At 23.4% G+C, this 18768-nt stretch overlaps 1 protein-coding gene across 1 annotated transcript in view; it reads right to left on the minus strand.

Moving 5' to 3' along the window:
- Nucleotides 1-2438: 2438 nt before the first annotated feature.
- Nucleotides 2439-18768, minus strand: part of LOC117174104 (ceramide transfer protein) — a 46702-nt gene continuing 30372 nt past the window's right edge. Inside the window, exons 4-7 of the mRNA XM_033362853.1 lie at nucleotides 18546-18713; nucleotides 14584-15012; nucleotides 7723-7852; nucleotides 2439-2850 (exon numbers count right to left, since the gene is read on the minus strand). Coding sequence (XP_033218744.1) covers nucleotides 2723-2850; nucleotides 7723-7852; nucleotides 14584-15012; nucleotides 18546-18713 — 855 coding nt within the window. The 3' untranslated portion in view covers nucleotides 2439-2722. The remainder of the gene's footprint in view (nucleotides 2851-7722; nucleotides 7853-14583; nucleotides 15013-18545; nucleotides 18714-18768) is intronic.

Here is an 18768-nt window from a genome sequence, read left to right on the forward strand (position 1 = left end):
ATTTTTGTGACAAATTCGAATCATTTTAAAAGATGTTTTGAAGTTCTGAACAAATTAAAAAAATAATTAAAAACTTGATAATGATAACTTTAAAAAATTAAAATGATAACCTGGTATCCTATTTTTGCATCTGAATCTAAATATATAAAAGCTTAAAATTTTTTATTTGACACGTTACCTCCATTTAATTAAAAAATGTTTAGAACCAAAATTTTTCCAAATTAGATTTAAATCTTTTTTTAAATAATTAGTAAAAGATTTTTCATTTTTAAGCGTAGATTTTAATTGAAAGAATTTAAAATGCCGTTTCAAAGACTCAAACAATTTTAAATTATAAGCGTTTAAAATCAAAGATTTTTGATAAAAAAAATTTTTTATTGATCAACTGTAAATATAAATTATTTTAAAAATCGAATTGTATTTTTAAATGATTCGGAAATAGTTCACAATTTTAGAATTTACAGAGTTCAACGTTAAAAATTAAACTTTTCCTATTGGTAAATATTATTAGTTAAACAAATTTAAACGACCGATTGAAACTTCATAAACTATTTTCAATTTTTAAATAATTTCAAAATAATATACTCATAATCCAAAGCTTTTATTAAATTCCATATATTATTTTAGTCTGCAATACTCCATTTTAAACCATTCCATTTTAAACTTTTTAATTCAGAAATTTGACAATTATTTAATATTTAGAAATAACTAATTTAATTTAAAATCAGTATTAATTATAAATTAAGTATTCAAAACTGAATAAAAAACTTTGAACACTACAATTTTAATTGTCCTATTAAAGAAAAAAAATCAAACGAAGTGTCTACACCCTCAAAATCTAGCTATTTGTAACAAAATGTAAATGCAAATAGTCCACGGCCTAATTTGAAACTAAATATAGATTTTGGTAGATTTTATTAAAAAGAATTTTTTCAAATTCATAGGAAAATTGAAAATAATTTTTTATTTTGGAAAATGAATTTTAAGAAAATATTTAGAAAGATTTAAAAAATTATCAAAATTCAATGTGGAAGGTTTTATGGACATTTGTTTAATTTAGCAGAATAATAAAAAAAATGTTCAGAAAAAATGTTAGGAAAAATTCAAATCATTTTAAAAGATGTTTTGAACAAATTAAAAAAATAATTAAAAATTTGAAAAAATGTAAAACGAGCGTTCAACTTTTTATGTTTCTAGCTTAAAAATGCCTTAAATGATATGATTTCGAAAATATTCAATGCATTGATTGATACTTTAATTTAGAACATTGAAAATGATAACCTGAATTGATATCTTTGCAACTGAATGTAAATTTATAAACGCTTAACATTTTTTATTTGAATTATTGAAAATTTGAACACAACATCTTTGAATTAAGAAAATTTTTAAAGGTTTGAAATTCAAAAGTTCCACTTTGAGTGCTTTAATTTGCAGCTTAGTTATTATTACTTCAAACGGAAAAAATTTTGGCGTTAAGAGTTCGACTTTTTAAGTTTCATTAAATTTTAATCGCTTTTCAAATAATTAGTAAAAGATTTTTCAGCTTTAAGCGTACATTAAAAAAAAATGTTAAATGCCGTTTTAGAGCCTTAAACAATTTAAAATTAGAAGCCTTTGAAATCGAAGATTTTTGATTTTAAAAAAATCCTTTTTGGTTGATCAACTGCAAATATAAATTAATCATTTTTAAAATTGAATTGTATTTTGAAATGATTCGGAATTATTTCAGAATTTTAGAATTTCCCGAGTTTAACGTTAAAATTAAATCGATTCAATTGGAAAGTCTTATTACTTAAAACAAATGTAAACGCCCGATTGAAACTTTATAAATTATTTTCAATTGTTAAATAATTGTAAAATAATATACTTATCATCCAAGGCTTCTATTAAATTCCAAATATTATTTCAGTCTAAAATACTCCATTTTTAAACCATTCAATTTTAAACTTTTTAATTAAGAAAAATAATTTTTTTTTTAAATATTTAGGAATATTTGATTGTTCATTTAAAATCATTATTTATAAATTACCGTAAAAATCCAGCTATACGTAACAAAATTTCAATCTAAATAGTCCAAGGCCTAATTTGAAACCAAATATTGATTTGGCAAATTTGTTGATTAAAAAGAATTAAAAAAATGTTAAAGAAAATTTGAAAATTATTTTTTATTTTGAAAAATGAATTTTAAGCAAATGTTTTAAAAAATATTTACAAAATTATCAAAAATTAATGAAAAAATGTAAAACGAAATGTAAGTTAAAAAAAGGTAGCATTCAATTTTTAATGATTCTAGCTTAAAAACGCTTTAAATGATATAATTTCGAAAAAATTTTAATGCATTGATTGATACTTCAATTTAGAAAATTTAAAATGATAACCTGAATTTATATTTTTGTAACTCTCTAAATTTTTAAAAGCTTAAAATTTTTTATTTTAAAACATTTTTGAATTACGAAAACTTTTAAAATGACAAAAGTTCCACTTTAAATTTTTATTATTAAAACGGCCACCTTGTATTCAGAAGAGGTCAGATAAAAAGTAATCGAGAAAAATAAAAAAAAAAAAAATTCGGAAATAGTTTTCAAAAGAATTTCTTAATAGGGCTTAGCAAAACTCGTCCGCGTCTCTCAAAATCAATTTCGTGTTGTTTCATCAATAAATACACTGCTTGCATCATCACAATTCGCGAGAATAATATAAAAAAAAAAAATATTAAAACAATTTAGAATGTAATTGGCTTGTCTTTGCACTGCTCTTTGCAGTAGTGGGTAAAGCGTTTCAGAAACTTCGGATATTCCCTTTTGTAGAGGGCACGTAAAACGGACGATGGAGCCCATCCACCGGGGTTAACTGAAAATATAAAAAATAATATTCATTAAATTCGGCAAATATTTATCAAACAGTATTAAAATAGGGTGTCTAGCATCTTGGATAACCTGGAAAAGTCCTTGCATTTTTTTACCTGGAAAAGCCCTTAATTTTTGCTCATGATTCTGGAATTTGTATTCCCTTAAAGAAAAAAATAGGTTTTCAAATTTTAGTTCACTCTGCTAAAAAAAGAAAAAGGTAAAAAAATACTGTTAAAAAAGTGGCTGAATTGTTTTTTTGGTTTGTTTTCACTTGATTTTTAATTTTTTACTTTTGTTCGTAAATAGAAAACATCTTTATTCTCAATTTTTTCAACTTTAAGAACAATTGCATTTGAATAATTTTCGTTTAAAAGTTCCATTTTCTATGGAGAATTGTTATTCCCTTGGATAAATTTCAGCTCAGAATTGGTTAGAAACTGAAAATTCCCTGTTCAGATCCAGAATTTTAATTCTTTAAGAAAATTCTTCTATTCCGTTTAGAAATAAAATTCTTTTGAAAAAAATCCCTGTACAAATCAAGAATTTTAATTCTTTTCGAAAATTTTCCGTTTCAACTAAGAATTAGAATTTTTCTGTAAAATTCCTGTAAAACTCTTTTCAACCCAGAATTATAATTTTCGTTAAAAAATTTATTTTTTTCATTCAGAATTGTTATTCTCCTGAATAAATTCAAACTCGAAATTCATTAAAAATTGAAAATTCCCTTTTCAAATCCGGATTTTAAATTCTTTTCGAAAATTCTTCGTTCCAACTAAGAATTATAATTTTTCTTTAAACTTTCCCTGTTCCAAATTCATCATTTTAATTTTTTCGAAAATATTCCGTTTCAGCTTAGAATTAATTCTTTAACAAAATTCCCTGTTCCAGCTCGGAATTTATTTAATTTTTATGATTCCCATTTCCAAGACAAATTATAATTCTTTTAGATAAATACCAGTTCCAACTCAAAATTCATTTAAAAATTAGAATTTTTCTGTAAACTTCCCTGTTCCAATTGATAATTTAAATTTTTTCGAAAGTAACTCTTTTCAACCCAAAATCATAATTTTGTTTAAAAAATTCAATTTCCCATTCAGAATTGTTATTCTCCTGAATAAATTCCAGTTCCAACTCGAAATTGCTTAAAAATTGAAAATTCCCTGTTCAAATCCAGAATTTTAAGTCTTTTCGAAAATATCCGTTTTAACTGAAAATTAGAATTTTTCTGTAAACTTCCCTGTTCCAATTGATAATTTTAATTTTTTCGAAAGTAACTCTTTTCAACCCAAAATCATAATGTTGTTTAAAAAATTCAATTTCCCATTCTTTAAACTCCCCTGTTCCAATTCGTAATTTTAATTTTTTCGAATATATTACGTTTCAAATTAGAATTAATTCCTTTTAAAATTTCCTGCTCCAGCTCGGAATTTATTTAATTTTTAAAATTCCCATTTCCAAGACAAATTATAATTCTTTTGGATAAATAATACCAGTTTCAACTCAGAATTGGTTGAAATTTGAAAATTTCCTTCTTCAATTCAGAATTAGAATTCCTAAGGAAAAATTCCCTGCTCCAATTCAGACTTTTGTTACTTTTTCCCTTTCAAATTGAAAATTAAATTATTTTAAATTTAAATAGTTTAAAAATCCTTAAAATGATTCGAAATTTTATTATAAAATTCCTAGAAAATGTTTTTTTATTCTTCTGAAGTCTGTAAAAATTTTTAAAAGGATTCTAAATTTCTAGATCAAAATTAAACTAATTATTTAAAAAAACGGTTAAAATCGAAGTTGAAAGGATTTTTTTTTCTAAAAATTTGTAAAATTCATGGTCATTTCCCGATCCGACAAGATTGAGTTATAATCGTTTTCTTTTAGTTTTTTTTTTTCAATTCATATATTCTGGTTAAAAATCTAAATATTTTGTAAAAAAAATAGTGGTTTGGGCTGGAAAATTCAACTGTTTTGTTGAATATTTTTCTTTTTGACTTAAAGGTTTTATTATTTTGGTAGAAAATTTAACTATTTGGATAAAAATGATCTTTATGGTTAAAAATTCACATTTTCTAGTTGAAAATTGAACTGTTTTGTAAAGGATTCATCTTTTTGGCTTGAAAATTTAACAATTTGGTTGAAATTTTTTTCTCTATTGATTGGAAATTATTTTTTCGTATAAAATCCACTTCTTTTGTTGAAAATTCATCTATATTTTTTGGAAATTCATCTCTTTTGATACAAATTTCATCTTTTCTTCAATTAATAATGCCACTATTCTATTTTTGGCTGATTTTTTTTTTAATTACAAATTTAACTACTTGGGGAATAGTTGAACCACTTTGTTCAAAATTTATTTGCCTCTTTGAACTTTCATCTTTTTGTTGAAAATTTAACTATTTTGTTCAATATACTTTTTTTAAAATTAATTTCTTACCTGAAAATGTAAATTTTCAATTTTTGGTTAAAAATGAACTTTTTTGTTGAAAATGTATATTTTCGGGTTAAGAATAGAAGCTATTTTGCAACAACAAAATTCGTCTTTTGGCTTAAAAGTTTAATTTTTTGAAAATACATCTTTTTGGCAGATAATTAATATATGCGGTGTAAATTTCAACTGTTTTGTAGAAAAGTTGACAATATTCTGTTGAAAATTCAAATATTTGGTTAAAAACTCATCCTTTCTCGTTGAATATTAAACGATATTGTTAAACATTCGTCTATTCGGACAGTAAATTCGTCCTTTTGTATTTAAAATTCACCTTTTTTCTTGTTAAAAATGGAACTGTCTTCTTAAACATTCCAATATTTTGTTGACAATTTAACTGTTGTTGATTGAACTCTAATCATTTTGTTTAAAGTTCGATCATTTGGTAGAAAATTGATATTTTTAGATTGAAAATTCAAAAATTTGGTAGAAAATTCAACTATTTTGTTTAAAATTAAATTATTTTACTGAAAACTAAAATGGTTGAACTCTCTTTAGACTATTGGGAATGGTGGTCTACCATTTCGCCATCTGGTGCCCAAAACTGGAACTAGAAAGAGTAGGTACAATTTTAAAGTTGTACATTAATTTTTGAATAAAAGAGTTTTTACATTAATTTTGTGAAGTATAAAACAATGATTGAAAAAAAAACAAATCTTCATAAAAAAAAAACAAATATTTATACATAGAATTTCCATATTATATAGCGAAAAAACACATTTTTGTCAAATAGGTTTTAAAAAACATAATTATTTCACTATTTCAGGTAAGTTTCAATGAATTTATGTTCGCAAATATTGCTCACGATCAATGAAATTTAAAAAATCGAACTTTAAAGCTAACAATTTTACCATTTGAATCAATAAAAATTGAGCTGCAAATGAAAGCACTCTAAGTGGAACTCTTGAATTTCAAACTTTTCAAATAATTTACACATATAAAATGAAAGCTACTAACACTTTTAAACTGAACAATTTTTAATTAAATGCAGTTAAACTGCAAAGTAAATTTCTTAACTTTTATAAGTTGTATTTAAAGCAATTTTAAGCCAGAAACATTAAAAACTGAACGATTACATTTTTTTATAAACTGAACACTTCTCAAATTAAAACTTGAATTATTTATATTTTAAATGGTTAAAAAATCATTAAAATGCTTTGAAAATTTATTTGAAAATCTTGAAACATCTGTATGATGTTTACATTTTTTTTCTTCAATTTTTTTTATTATTTTTGAAATTATTTCAGAACCTCTAAACATTTATTAAGATAACTACAATTTTTTCAAAAGTTCTTTTTAAATTCTGCCAAATTAAACAAATTTCCTTAAAATCTTCCACATTTATTTTTGATAATTTTGTAAATCTTTCTAAATCTTTGTGAATAATCACTTAAAATTATCTTTTCAAAATAAAAATCATTATTAATTTTCATAGGAAATGCTTTTTAATCTTCTGAAGCCATTCCAAATTCTTTAAAATCTTTTAAACTTTTTGTTCGAAATCTGCCAACATTTATATTTTGTCGGTAGACACACACACTTTGCTTAAATTATTTCAAATCATTTCAAATTTTAAATTGAATTTTTTTTTAACTCCTAAATATTACCTCAGGCTTCCTGGAATTTTTTAAAACAATAATATGTGTTCAATAGTTATTTATACATCGAAGTTCAACAATTTTACTTGCAAATTAATTTTTTTTAAATAGAACTATTAAAATGTAACTTTCAAAATTTATATTTTAATATTTAACTATAATTGCAGATTTTAAATAAACAGTCAGATATTTTTTAAATATTAAGTAATTATTAATTTTCTGAATTAAAAAATTTCAAATTGAATGGTTTAAAAATGGAATATTTTAGACTGAAATAATATTTAAAATTTAATAAAAGCCTTTAATTTTAAATATATTATTTGGAAGTTATTTTAAAATTAAAAATAGTTTATAAAGTTTCGATCTTGTAAAGTTAATTATTATTCACTTTTTAAATTGTAAAAATGAGTTTAGTTTTAAAAATCATTACTAATTTATATAAACAATTGATCAACTGAAAATGTATTTTAAAAAAGAGTGAAAATCACAGTTGGACAGATATTTCTGTAAAAAAATATGTTTCTCCACAACAAAAATCGTTAAAACACTTTTATACAAAAATTAATGTACATCTTTGAAATCGTACCTATTCTTTCTAGTTCGGATTTTTCTCAACAGGTGGCGCATCGCAGTTTAATGTTTAATGAAAAGTATTTTTCACTGTAAAACAAAAGATACCTGGAAAAATGTATTTTTTAGTTCTCGAAAACCTGGAAAAATTCTGGAAATTTTTGTTTAATACACAGTAGACGCTAGACACTCTGATTGAAAGAATCAATTGCCAAATACTCACCAACAGAGCAATAAGTTATTTTACATGTGATGTCGTCTCTCGTGATTTCTCTGTCCTTTGGCGGGTCAACAATTGTTTGACACATAAGACAAACAGTCAAATAAATTCTAACACATTTACCAACATTTGCCTGCAAAAAAAATCCTTATTATTCTTTGAATAAAATTATTTTGGTCACAGGCCTCGGACTTATTTCGGAAATTCAAAATAGTGTCTACAAGCTTTAAAGTCCTTTAAGAATCCCCCTTTTTCAGGGTCCATTCGTTTTGGCCCCCCCCCCCCCCCATATACTATGTAATTTATGCTTATATTGTTTAGCTAATTTTGTTGATATTTAAAACAAAATATTTTCATTTTTAATCAAATACGTCCAGAAAGTTGCAGTTTCAACAACAACAAAAATAAAATTTCTAACAAAAGAGATTGATTTTCCAATCAAAATGATGAATTTTTAGCAAGAGTTGGAATTTTAAACAAGAAAGATCAGTCAATAAGGGAAAAATTTCATCTAAAATGATGAAATTCCAAGTCAACTAGATGGAATTTGTACATAACTGTTCAATTTTCAAACAAGAAAAAAATGAAAACAAGACATATAAAATAAAACAATAAATAATGAGAAAAAAAGAGAGGAAAAAATTGTTTAACTTGAAAGACGAATTTTCGACAAATTACACTAATTTTTAGCCAAATACTAGAAATTTTAAACTACAAGAGATTAACTTTTTACAAAGTATAGAAGATACATTTGAAAAACTAAATTAACGAATTTTTTACAAGAAAGTGGAATTTCCAAACTGAAAATATAAATTTGGACAAAAAAAAGTTCAATTTAAAAAAAAAATTGAATTTTTAAACAAATAGTGACAATTCTCGTTTAAAACCTCAATTTTTAACCAAACAAGATGGGTTCTCATCAAAAATTTAATAGTTGATATTTCAATCAAAGAGATTGATTTTTTTAGAAAAACGACGGTTTGTAGAAAAATTTTCAACTAAATAGTTGAAATTTTTAATTTCAAAAGACCAACTTTTAACAAAAAATGAAATAGTTAAATTTTCCTTAAAAAATCATTTTAAAAAAATAACTTTTTACAAAACAGTTGAATTTTGAAACTAAAGACGAATTTTAATTTTTAACCAAAAACTTGCATCCTTAAACAAAATGTATTTTTTACCAAAAAAAACGAATTTTCAAACAATTAGTTGATTTTTTAACTAAATTGTTGAATTCTCACCCAAAAACAATTAAATTTGCAACAAAAAAATTAAATGTTTGTAGAAAATTATTTGTAACTATAATTGTTGTTGTAGAACATTGAGTTTTGTAACTGAAGAGGTAACTATTTTGTTCAAAATTTATCTCTCTGTAAAGAAAAATTGAAATTTAAGTTTTTGATTAAAAAGTTTTGCATTCAAATGCTCAATAATTTATGCGTATAAAATTATCACGTTATCATTTTCAATGCTCTAAATTAGAAAATCAATCAATGAACTTTAAAATGTTCAAAATTACATCATTTTAAGGAATTTTAAGCTAGAAACATTAAATATTGAAAAATTGAACAAATTTTAACTGAACACTTCTTAAATTAGAAATTCAATTATTTTCTTTTTAATTAGTTTAAACATCCTTGGAAAGCTTCAAAATTTTATTTCAAAATCTTGAGAAATCTAGAAGATGTTTTAAATTTCAAATTATTTTGGATATTTTTTCAAAACTTCTAAATATCTCTCAAAATTAATTCAATTTTTTCTACCATTTTCAGCAAATCCTGCAAATTTTAGAAAATTTCTTCACAATTTGGATAAATAACAATCGAACATTTATTATTTGTAGGCGAAATTTGAGTAATTTTAAAAGATATGTAGAAGTTTTAAAAAGATTCAAACTTAATGTAAAACTTGAAATGATAGCCTAATAGTAAACAAAATGTAGATTTTCGCAGATTTTAAACAAAAAAATTTTGATTCTTTTCAAGAATTGTGACAAGCTTGAAAAGAATAAAAACATTTTCTTAAGATTCACAGGAAAATTAAATATAATTTTCATTTTGAAAAATTATTTTAAGAGAATATTTAAAAAGTTTTTCAAAGATTTAAAAATACAATTTTTAAAAAAGATTCTAGAAGATTCTCAGAAAACTTTCTAAAATGTGCATGATAAGTTTTTATCTTTTTAAAACTCCAAAATGTCTCTTAAAATTACTCAAATTTTTTCTACAAATATTCATTTGTAAATTATACATGAAAATTTAAAAATTACACTTACAAACTACATATTTTTCAAAAACAACAATTAAAATTGTAACGTTCAAAGTTTAAAAGCTCTTCGAAATTTTAACGATTCCAGGCTTTCTATGTCAAAAATTTAGTTAAAGATTCTTTACTTGTAAATATTTGGTTTCAATTTACTTGTCTTAAATACAAATGGAATATTTTAGACTGGAACAATATTTTTAATTTAATAAAATCCTTTAATTAAGAATATATTATTATGAAGTTATTTTCAAGTTGAAAATAGTTTATGAACTTTTAGTCACACGTTCACATTTGTTTAATGATTAATACTTTCAAATTGAAACCGTTTAAGTTTTAACGTTAAAATCTGAAAATTCTTAAATTTTGAACTGGTATAAAATCGTTTTTGTTCACTTTTTATTACTTAAAGTACAGATAAATTTAAAAAAATTATTTATTGATTAAATAAAAATGTTTTTATCTAAAATTTTCAACATCAAAGGCTTTTATTTGTTCGAGTCTTTAAGAAAGCATTCAAAAATTCTTTAAATTAAAAATATAAGCTTCAAAATAAAAATGTTAAATGGAAAATTTTTAATGTAAAAAAAATTTGAATTACGCATTGTAAGCTGAATAATAGCATAATTGAAAACATACAAATTCCACTAATTATTTTAAAACTATTGAAATCGAACGTGGGCAGATTTTTCTTCGACAAATTTGTAAAATTCTCGGTCAAAGCAAAAAATTCACTGTCATTTCCCGGTTTTTCCCGGTTCAGCGGCCACCCTGTAAGTCTTTAAAATGGCATTTTTAAATTGTTTGAATGAAAAATGCACGCTTAGAAGTTAAAATGTATAATTGGTTGAATGAAAGATTTTCGAATTGCCCATTGTGAACTAAATATTATAAATGAAACAAATTTTACAGTCTAGTAAAATCAATTTTAATACTATGATCTTGTTCATCCTTATTTACAGTTCAATTTTAAAAACTATTATAATTTATATTCACAGTTGATCAACTAAAAATGTTTTTTTTTTATAAAAAAAATTTTCGATTTTAAACTATTCGAATTTTTAATTTTGTATGTCTTTAAAATGTAATTTTTAAATTCTTTGTATGAAGATTGTAAGTTTAAAAATAAAAATGGAAAATTAGTTGAATGAATAATTTTATTATTTATTCTAATTTTTGTTGTGTTGTGAAATGAGTATCGGAATTATGATTTCTGAATGATCCGAGTATATATTTTACTTTTTTCTGGAATATTTAAAAATTTTATCAATAATACAAATTTTTAGAAAAACACCAAGTAAAAATTATTTCAATAATTCATTATAAAAATAATTCTTTAACGCCTTGTATTTTATGAACAGAATAATTACTTATTATTAGCTAATTAATTTTGTTACGATATTTGCTTACATGAAAATTGCATTCATTGATATAAGATATGAACTTTTTAATAAAAACATATTTATATTTAAACAATTTCTATTAGAATTATATAGTTTTTTGGAAATGTTGATGATGTTTTGAAATGATTATATGAATTAAATTTTGAAAATCATATGTACAAGTGTTTTGTTTCTTACAAAAACAAGTACTGAAGGTTATTAATAACTAAGATTTTCAGGAAGGAAGTTTCAAATGTATATAAAGTAAGAGTAAATTTATTATTTCAATTAAAAAAATTATTTGAGGCTTTTTATGTTGTGAACCATTTAATTATTAGTTGATAATTTTCTGCACACTTTCTTCATGTTGATTTGAATTAGTAACAAAGGTTACTAATAAATTAGACGTATGGAAATGCTGTATTAAAATTTAAAGGAGAATATACACATAATGTTAACATTATTTGAATGTTAAGATGAAAATAATTGTATCATGTTTTTTATTTTGTGAACTGATTAATTCATTAACAACTGATTCTACTAAAATTTACATTTTCTGGAATCAGTTTAAAAGCTTAAGATTAAATAAAATTTTTAAAAATAAAATGTCAAATAAGAAAAAATATATAAAATTAAAGTTTTTGAAATGTTTTATAACAGAATTATATTTTAATGGCTTTTCTTTTATAAAATTGTCAATTGATTATTAGCTAATTAACGTTTTCTGATAATTAAAATAAATAAAGATTAAAACTTAGTTCCTGAAATTTAAGTAACATAATTTAATTATTGACTTAAAGGTTATATAATGGAATACTGAATATAATTTGAATATTAAAAGAAAATGTAGAGTGAAAATTTTTCCTATGCTTGAATGAAAATGATTGTTTAATGCTTTTTAAGTTATCATTTATAAAAAAATCAATGAATTGTTAGATGACTAATTTTTTCACAACACCGAAATAGATAAAGATTCAATTATAAATTTTTTTTGGTACCATATTATAATACCGGAGTTTTTAAGAAGAAAAAAATGTTTTCTTTTTTTACATCTGGGTAATCGTTGTTTTTTTTAATTTTCAAAGAGATAAGTAAAATAAAATTATCGAAAGAACTTATTTTAAAAATTAGAACAATAGAAGCGTCTTAATAATTTTGAAAGATTTTGAGAATAATTTTTTTAAAAGTTATGGGAAAATTTTAAGCAGTTAATAATTAATTGTGAAATAATAATTTTTAATTTTAAAGATTTCAAAATTGTTATAAATAATATGGAAGATTTTAATAAAATTATTCCCATTTTCCGTCATGTAATTCAAATTTAGATAAACTTAATTTTTTAGGGCGTCAAGAACAGGAAAAATATATAGTTTAGATTCATGGGAAAATTTCAAACAATTTTTTACTAATGAGTTCTAAGAGCTCATTAAAAAAGATTCAAAAACTTCTCATATTATTTTATAAAATAAAAAAAAGGGTTAACAAGTGTTTAAAGCAACATCGTGCCAGAATAAATAATTTTAGAACAAATTTTAGTAAATTTAAGAGATATTTACAAGTTTTAACATCATTAAAAAACAATACAAATTTATAAGATATTTTAGGACTTTTTTGAAAATTCAGGATAATGACATAAATTTTTTAGGTTCCCAAAACAATTTCTTAAGATTTTTTAATTTGAAAAATGAGCTTCAGCAGAAAATTTAAAAAAGATTTTAAAGCAAAATGTTTTAATTTTGTAACATTAAAAAATAAAAAATAAATTAAACCATAACATTCTATAAATATTGCGAAAATTTACAAGAATAAAGAATATTTTTAAATTGCAGAAGATTTAAAAAAATGCAGATTGATGTGAAGGTTCTTAAAGAAAAAGAAAGCCAGACGTTAAAAACGCAAACGTCTGGACACTAATGTTTTTTTTTTCAAATTGAAATTTGTGAACAAAATGTTTTAAAAACTGAAAACCCATATGATAAAGTATCACATGCCCTTAATTAGAATAACTTTTAAAGATCCCAAGTGAAGAAATTAATGTTATTCAAGTTTTTAGGAAAATTAGGGATATTTTGAGGCAGCAGTTTAGATTTTAAATAACTTTTCTAAATTTCAAGAAAAATTCCAGTCAGATAAAAATATTTTTAAGAATTTAACAAGTATTGTGCAGATATTTAATTCTAAAAGGGCTCGAACTTTTCCTATTATTTTGTAAAATCCCGTAAAATATATATTTTTCTTAATCTAGATTCTTTTTTGGCGAATCTGAAATATTCACAAATATTTTATAATTTACTTCAAATTCGTAAGAAATTTTTTCAAAATTTTAAGAAAAATTGGATTCATTTAAAAATATTTTTAGGAATTCAAGAGGCTTTGCATAGACTTCAAATATTTTAAACCTTGGAAGCATTTCCGAAAATTTATGGAATATTTATTATTTCTTCTAAAATTATAAAAGACCTAAATATCTTTTGAAAAGGCTTTTTTCTAATAATTTGTAAAATCCTGTAAAACAAAATATATCTTTTTTAAATCTTCTGCATTATTTTTTTGACACATCTTAAATATTTAAAAATCTTTCATAATTGTCTCATAAAAATGAGTGCAACTAAACAAATATCAAAAAAAGCATTGTTGTGTTACGTTAAAATATTGTTTAATTTCTTTCTATACCGCACTTCATCCTGAAAATCTATTTTTATTTACAAAACGTCTGTTAAATTTTTTAAAATAATACAAAAATAAAATATATTACGCAACAGCAGTTAGGGTGGGGGAAGGTAAAAGTGTTTAAAATAACGTTACGAAATATATGAACGCTCCATAAAAATAGTACTCGTACATTTGACGAAGCATGCATTGATACACTGAATTCATTCTTTCAAAATCTAATTTCAACAAGAATATAAGTCTTCAGAAAATTTTTAAAAATAAATTGTTATTAGAAAACTGAGCAAATTATAAAAATGAGTGCGCGCACATAATAGTCTATTCATAATTAAAATAGGTAAAAATTCAACTAATTATTTAAAAAACGGTTGAAATAAAACATGGATCAATTTTTTTTTTTTTTTTTCTAGTAAAAAATGTTAAATTCCCGGTCAAGACATAAATTCACTGTCATTTCCCGGATTTTCCCGATCCAGCAGCCACCCTGAATATTTTTCACTCATTATTAAAGCCCTTTTTATAAATATTATAAAGTTAAAAGCATTCTTACCGGATATTCGTCATACTCTGTACTGTGATTGCAGACGATCCAGACATCGTGATTGTCCGGGTCTTGATCGTCAGGTACTTTACGCATGTGCGACCAAAACAAAGCATCTCTTTGGCTTGCGGGCCAGATTCGCTTGTGTGTTTGTAGAAAAACTAGGGTGTCCTTTGAGATGTTTTCGACAATAGTCATGTCTTCTAGAGTGGCTTCCCATCCACTTCTGTACTCAGGGCCGAAGAAAACTTTGCACACTTCGTAGCCAGTGACTCCTTTCACCATGTGGCAAGCTTTCAAAGGATCTACAACTAAACCGTCGACTTCTTCTTCCCGCCTGTACATTCGCATGTCACCATCCTCAGCGAACAACATCCAACTTCCGGCTCCCATTCCAAGCCTGGCATAATGCAACTGCTCCATAGTCACCTTCTCTATCTTTAAAATTTATATTATATTAAAGTCTACATTATTATTTATTATTATTTATATTATTAGGCCGAATTCATTTTGAATCATGCAAACATTTTTCATGGCCAATGAAATTTTTTAAAATCAAACTACAATGGTGTGCAAAAGTTTTGAGCCACCTCTTTTTTTATGATTGAACAAATTTTCTTAATTTTAATTATACCGGAGTTAAAACAATGTCTCTTTAAAAGGTTCATTGTTTTCGAAATTCTGTTTTAAAAAAGCCCGGGGTGAAGTAATTTGTCTAGTTTTTAAGTAGTTTTCTTAAATTTTCAATAACTTCTGAAATAGCTAACATTTTTCAATGTTCTTGAAGTTGTAACGAAAAAGTTGGATAAATTTGAAAATATCTAATCTGTAAGCAAATCGGAATAATAGATAAATAAATATATATTTTTGGGAAATTACATAGAAACTTCATGATTATATCTTTCATATATTTTACAAAAATATTTTTGTTAATAAAAATAATAATTTTTTTTTTCCAACCTTTTTGTTACAACTTCAAGTTCTTGCAATTCGAAAAGAAATTTTTTACGATTCATAATCGTAAGCTATTGTGACGCGGTGAAAAAAACGCTTAAGAATGAGCTCAAGAACATTGAAAAATGTTGACTATTTCGGAAGTTATTGAAAATTTAAGAAAACGTTGAAATTTACATTATTTTTGCAATATCTATTTAAAAACTAAGCAAATTGGCTTCACCCTGGGCTTTTTTAAAACAGAATTTCGAAAACAATCAACCTTTTAAAGAGACATTTTTTTAGCTCCGATATAATTAAAATTAAAAAAATTTGAATTCCAACCTTTTGAAATTGAAGTTTAAAAGTTTTCAAATAAAAAATTGTGTATTCAAATTGTGTGCTCAAAAATGTACACTTAACAAACGGAAGGTACTAACACTTTTCAATTAAACAATGTTAAATGAAATGCAAATTAACTGCAAAATTTGGAACTTTTATAAATTATAAAGGTCAAAAATTCAGATTAAGTTCCAAATATATAAATCCACGTTAACATTTTCAATAGTCTAAATTAAAGAATCAAGCAATGAATTTTAAATATTTTCAAAATTATATTATTTTGAGTAATTTTAAGCTGGACACACTATAAACTGAAAAATAATTTTTTCAACTTTACAGTTCTTAAATTACAAGTTAAATTATTGTTGTTTTAAATAGTCTAGGTATCCTTTAAAAGCTTTAAAATTTTATTTCAAAATAATGGGAAATCTAGAAGTAGTTAAAAATTTTTCCAAATTCAAAATAATTTTTTAATTTTTCTTGGAACTTTTCAATATATTTCAAAATGAATTGAATTTGTTCTGTAACTGATAGAAAATCCTACAAATTAAAAAAAACCTTAAAATTTAAATTTATGCAAACTCCTGTTAAAAAAAAAAAGAATCCAATGACCAAATTTGGACTACAACGAACAAACAAAAAAATCCTATTGTAATTTGAAAAATAAAAAAATTTATTTTTCGGACAAAAATAAAAAAGAGGAAAGAAAAATGAGAAGAAGAAATTGATGATAATAAAAATAAAAAAGACGAAAAAAGGAAAAAGAGAAGGAAGGGGGTGCGGTTGGCTGCCTTCTCATTTTTCATTCCTCTTTTTTATTTTTTTCCGAAAAATACATTATTAAAATTTTTTTTTTTTAATTTTTCAGATTACAATAGGATTTTTTTTATTTTTGTTTGTTCGCTGTGGTCCAAATTTGGTCGTTGTATTCTTGTTTTTTAAACAGGAGTTTGCATCATTTTCATTAGTGGGCGTTAAATGGGATTTTTAATTTGGATTTTAATGTAATTTAAATTTCTGAAATTTTAATTTTAATTTATAAATAACAATAGAACACTTCTTATTTGTAAAAATATTAGAGTAATTTTAAGAGATATTTAGAAGTTTTGAAAAGATTCGAATTAAATTTAGAACTTGAAATAATTTCAAATATTTAGAGCCGAATTTAAAATAAAACGTAGATTTTTGAAGATTTCAGACAAAAAAATTCAAAATTTTTTTAAGAATTGTGAAAGACTTCAAAAAAATAAAAAAATTTCTTAAGATTCTTAGGAAAATTGTAAATGATTTGTCACTGTGAAAAATTATGGAATATTTTAAGGATTTTTTTTTATTCACACGATTTTCCAAAAATTGTAGGAAAATTTCGATTAATTTTAAAATGTATTTAGAAGTTCTGAAAAAATGTTAACACACTTCGTTTAAATTACTTGAAATAATTTCAAGTTTTTAATTCATTTTGAATCTTTTCAAAACATCTAAATATCTCTTAAAATTACTCAAATTTTTTCTATAAATAATAAGAGTTCAATTGTTATTTATGTGTCAAAATTTAACAATTTCACTTATAAATTAAACACATCTTAAATAGAGCAATTAAAATTATAACGCTAAAAGTTTAAAAGGTCTTCGAAAATCTAAAGATTCAAAGCTTTCTATGTGAAACAATTCAGTTTCAAATTGTTTTCTTTTAAATATTTGGTTTCAATTTACTCGTCTTAAATGAACAGTGAAATATTGGTAAATATTAAATACTTATTCTTTTTCTACATTAAGAAATTTCAAATTAAATGGGATAAAAAATAAATAATTTAGACTCACATTATTTTCAATTTAATAAAAACCTTTGATTGTAACTATATTATTATGGATTATTTTTAAGTTGAAAATAATCAAACGCACGTCTACATTTTTTAGTGGTTAAAAAAATTAATGGAAATAACATATTGTTAAATTTAATATAAAAATAATATAAAGGAAGACCTGAAACTCTGAATAAAAAATATATTATTGATAAATCATGGAAATTTTTATTTAAAAATAAAATTATCGGAATAAATTATATATTGATTTCAATTTTTATTAAGACTTTCGTATTGAAATAGTTACAATCTGGAAATTCTCAAATTTTGAACTGATCTAGAATTTTTTTAATAATTCATGTATTTATATTTACAGTTAATTGTTTAAATCTTAAAAACAGCACTTAAATTATTTTAAAAAAATGTAAAAATCGAACGTGAACAGATTTTTCTTCTGAATATTCGTAAAATTCCCGGTTTCCCGGTCGGACAGCCACCCGGTCTTTTATAAAAAAATCCTAAATTTGAATAACTTCTAATTTTGTTTAACCTTTAAAACTGTATTTTCAAATTCTTTAAATTAAAATATATGCGTAAAAATTAAAACTGGAAAATTTGTAAAGTCAAAGATTTTCGAATTAAGCATTCTAAACTAAATGGTAGAATAATTTATAAGAATCACAATTTAACCAATTATTTAAAAACCGATTGAAATCAAAGTTGGAGAAAATTTTTATTCTAAATATTTTGTAAAATTCTGGGTCAAAGAATAAATTGACTGTCATTTCCCGGTTTCTCGGTTCCGCGGCCACCCTGCTTCAATTATTATTTTCAAATGCATATTACAATAATGTATTCGATTTAAAAATATTAAAATTTAATGAATTAAATTACCTCAGGCCAAAGCCTGTGCCTAGCCGCAGGAGTTGTAGGAGTCATTGGACGTACAACCGACTTTTGCTTCAGTCGATCCTTCAACAAATTTTCTTCCTCGATTCTATCCAATCCTGTTTCCACTGCATCGTAGAATTCTTCATCACAAAGCGCACTGTGTGGACCCTCCTGCGAATCAAAAAATCCAAAACCAATTTTTTTTAAAAAATTTTCTATTTTCACA

The sequence above is a fragment of the Belonocnema kinseyi genome, chromosome 6 (assembly GCF_010883055.1).
Source record: "Belonocnema kinseyi isolate 2016_QV_RU_SX_M_011 chromosome 6, B_treatae_v1, whole genome shotgun sequence".
Taxonomy (NCBI): domain Eukaryota; kingdom Metazoa; phylum Arthropoda; class Insecta; order Hymenoptera; family Cynipidae; genus Belonocnema; species Belonocnema kinseyi.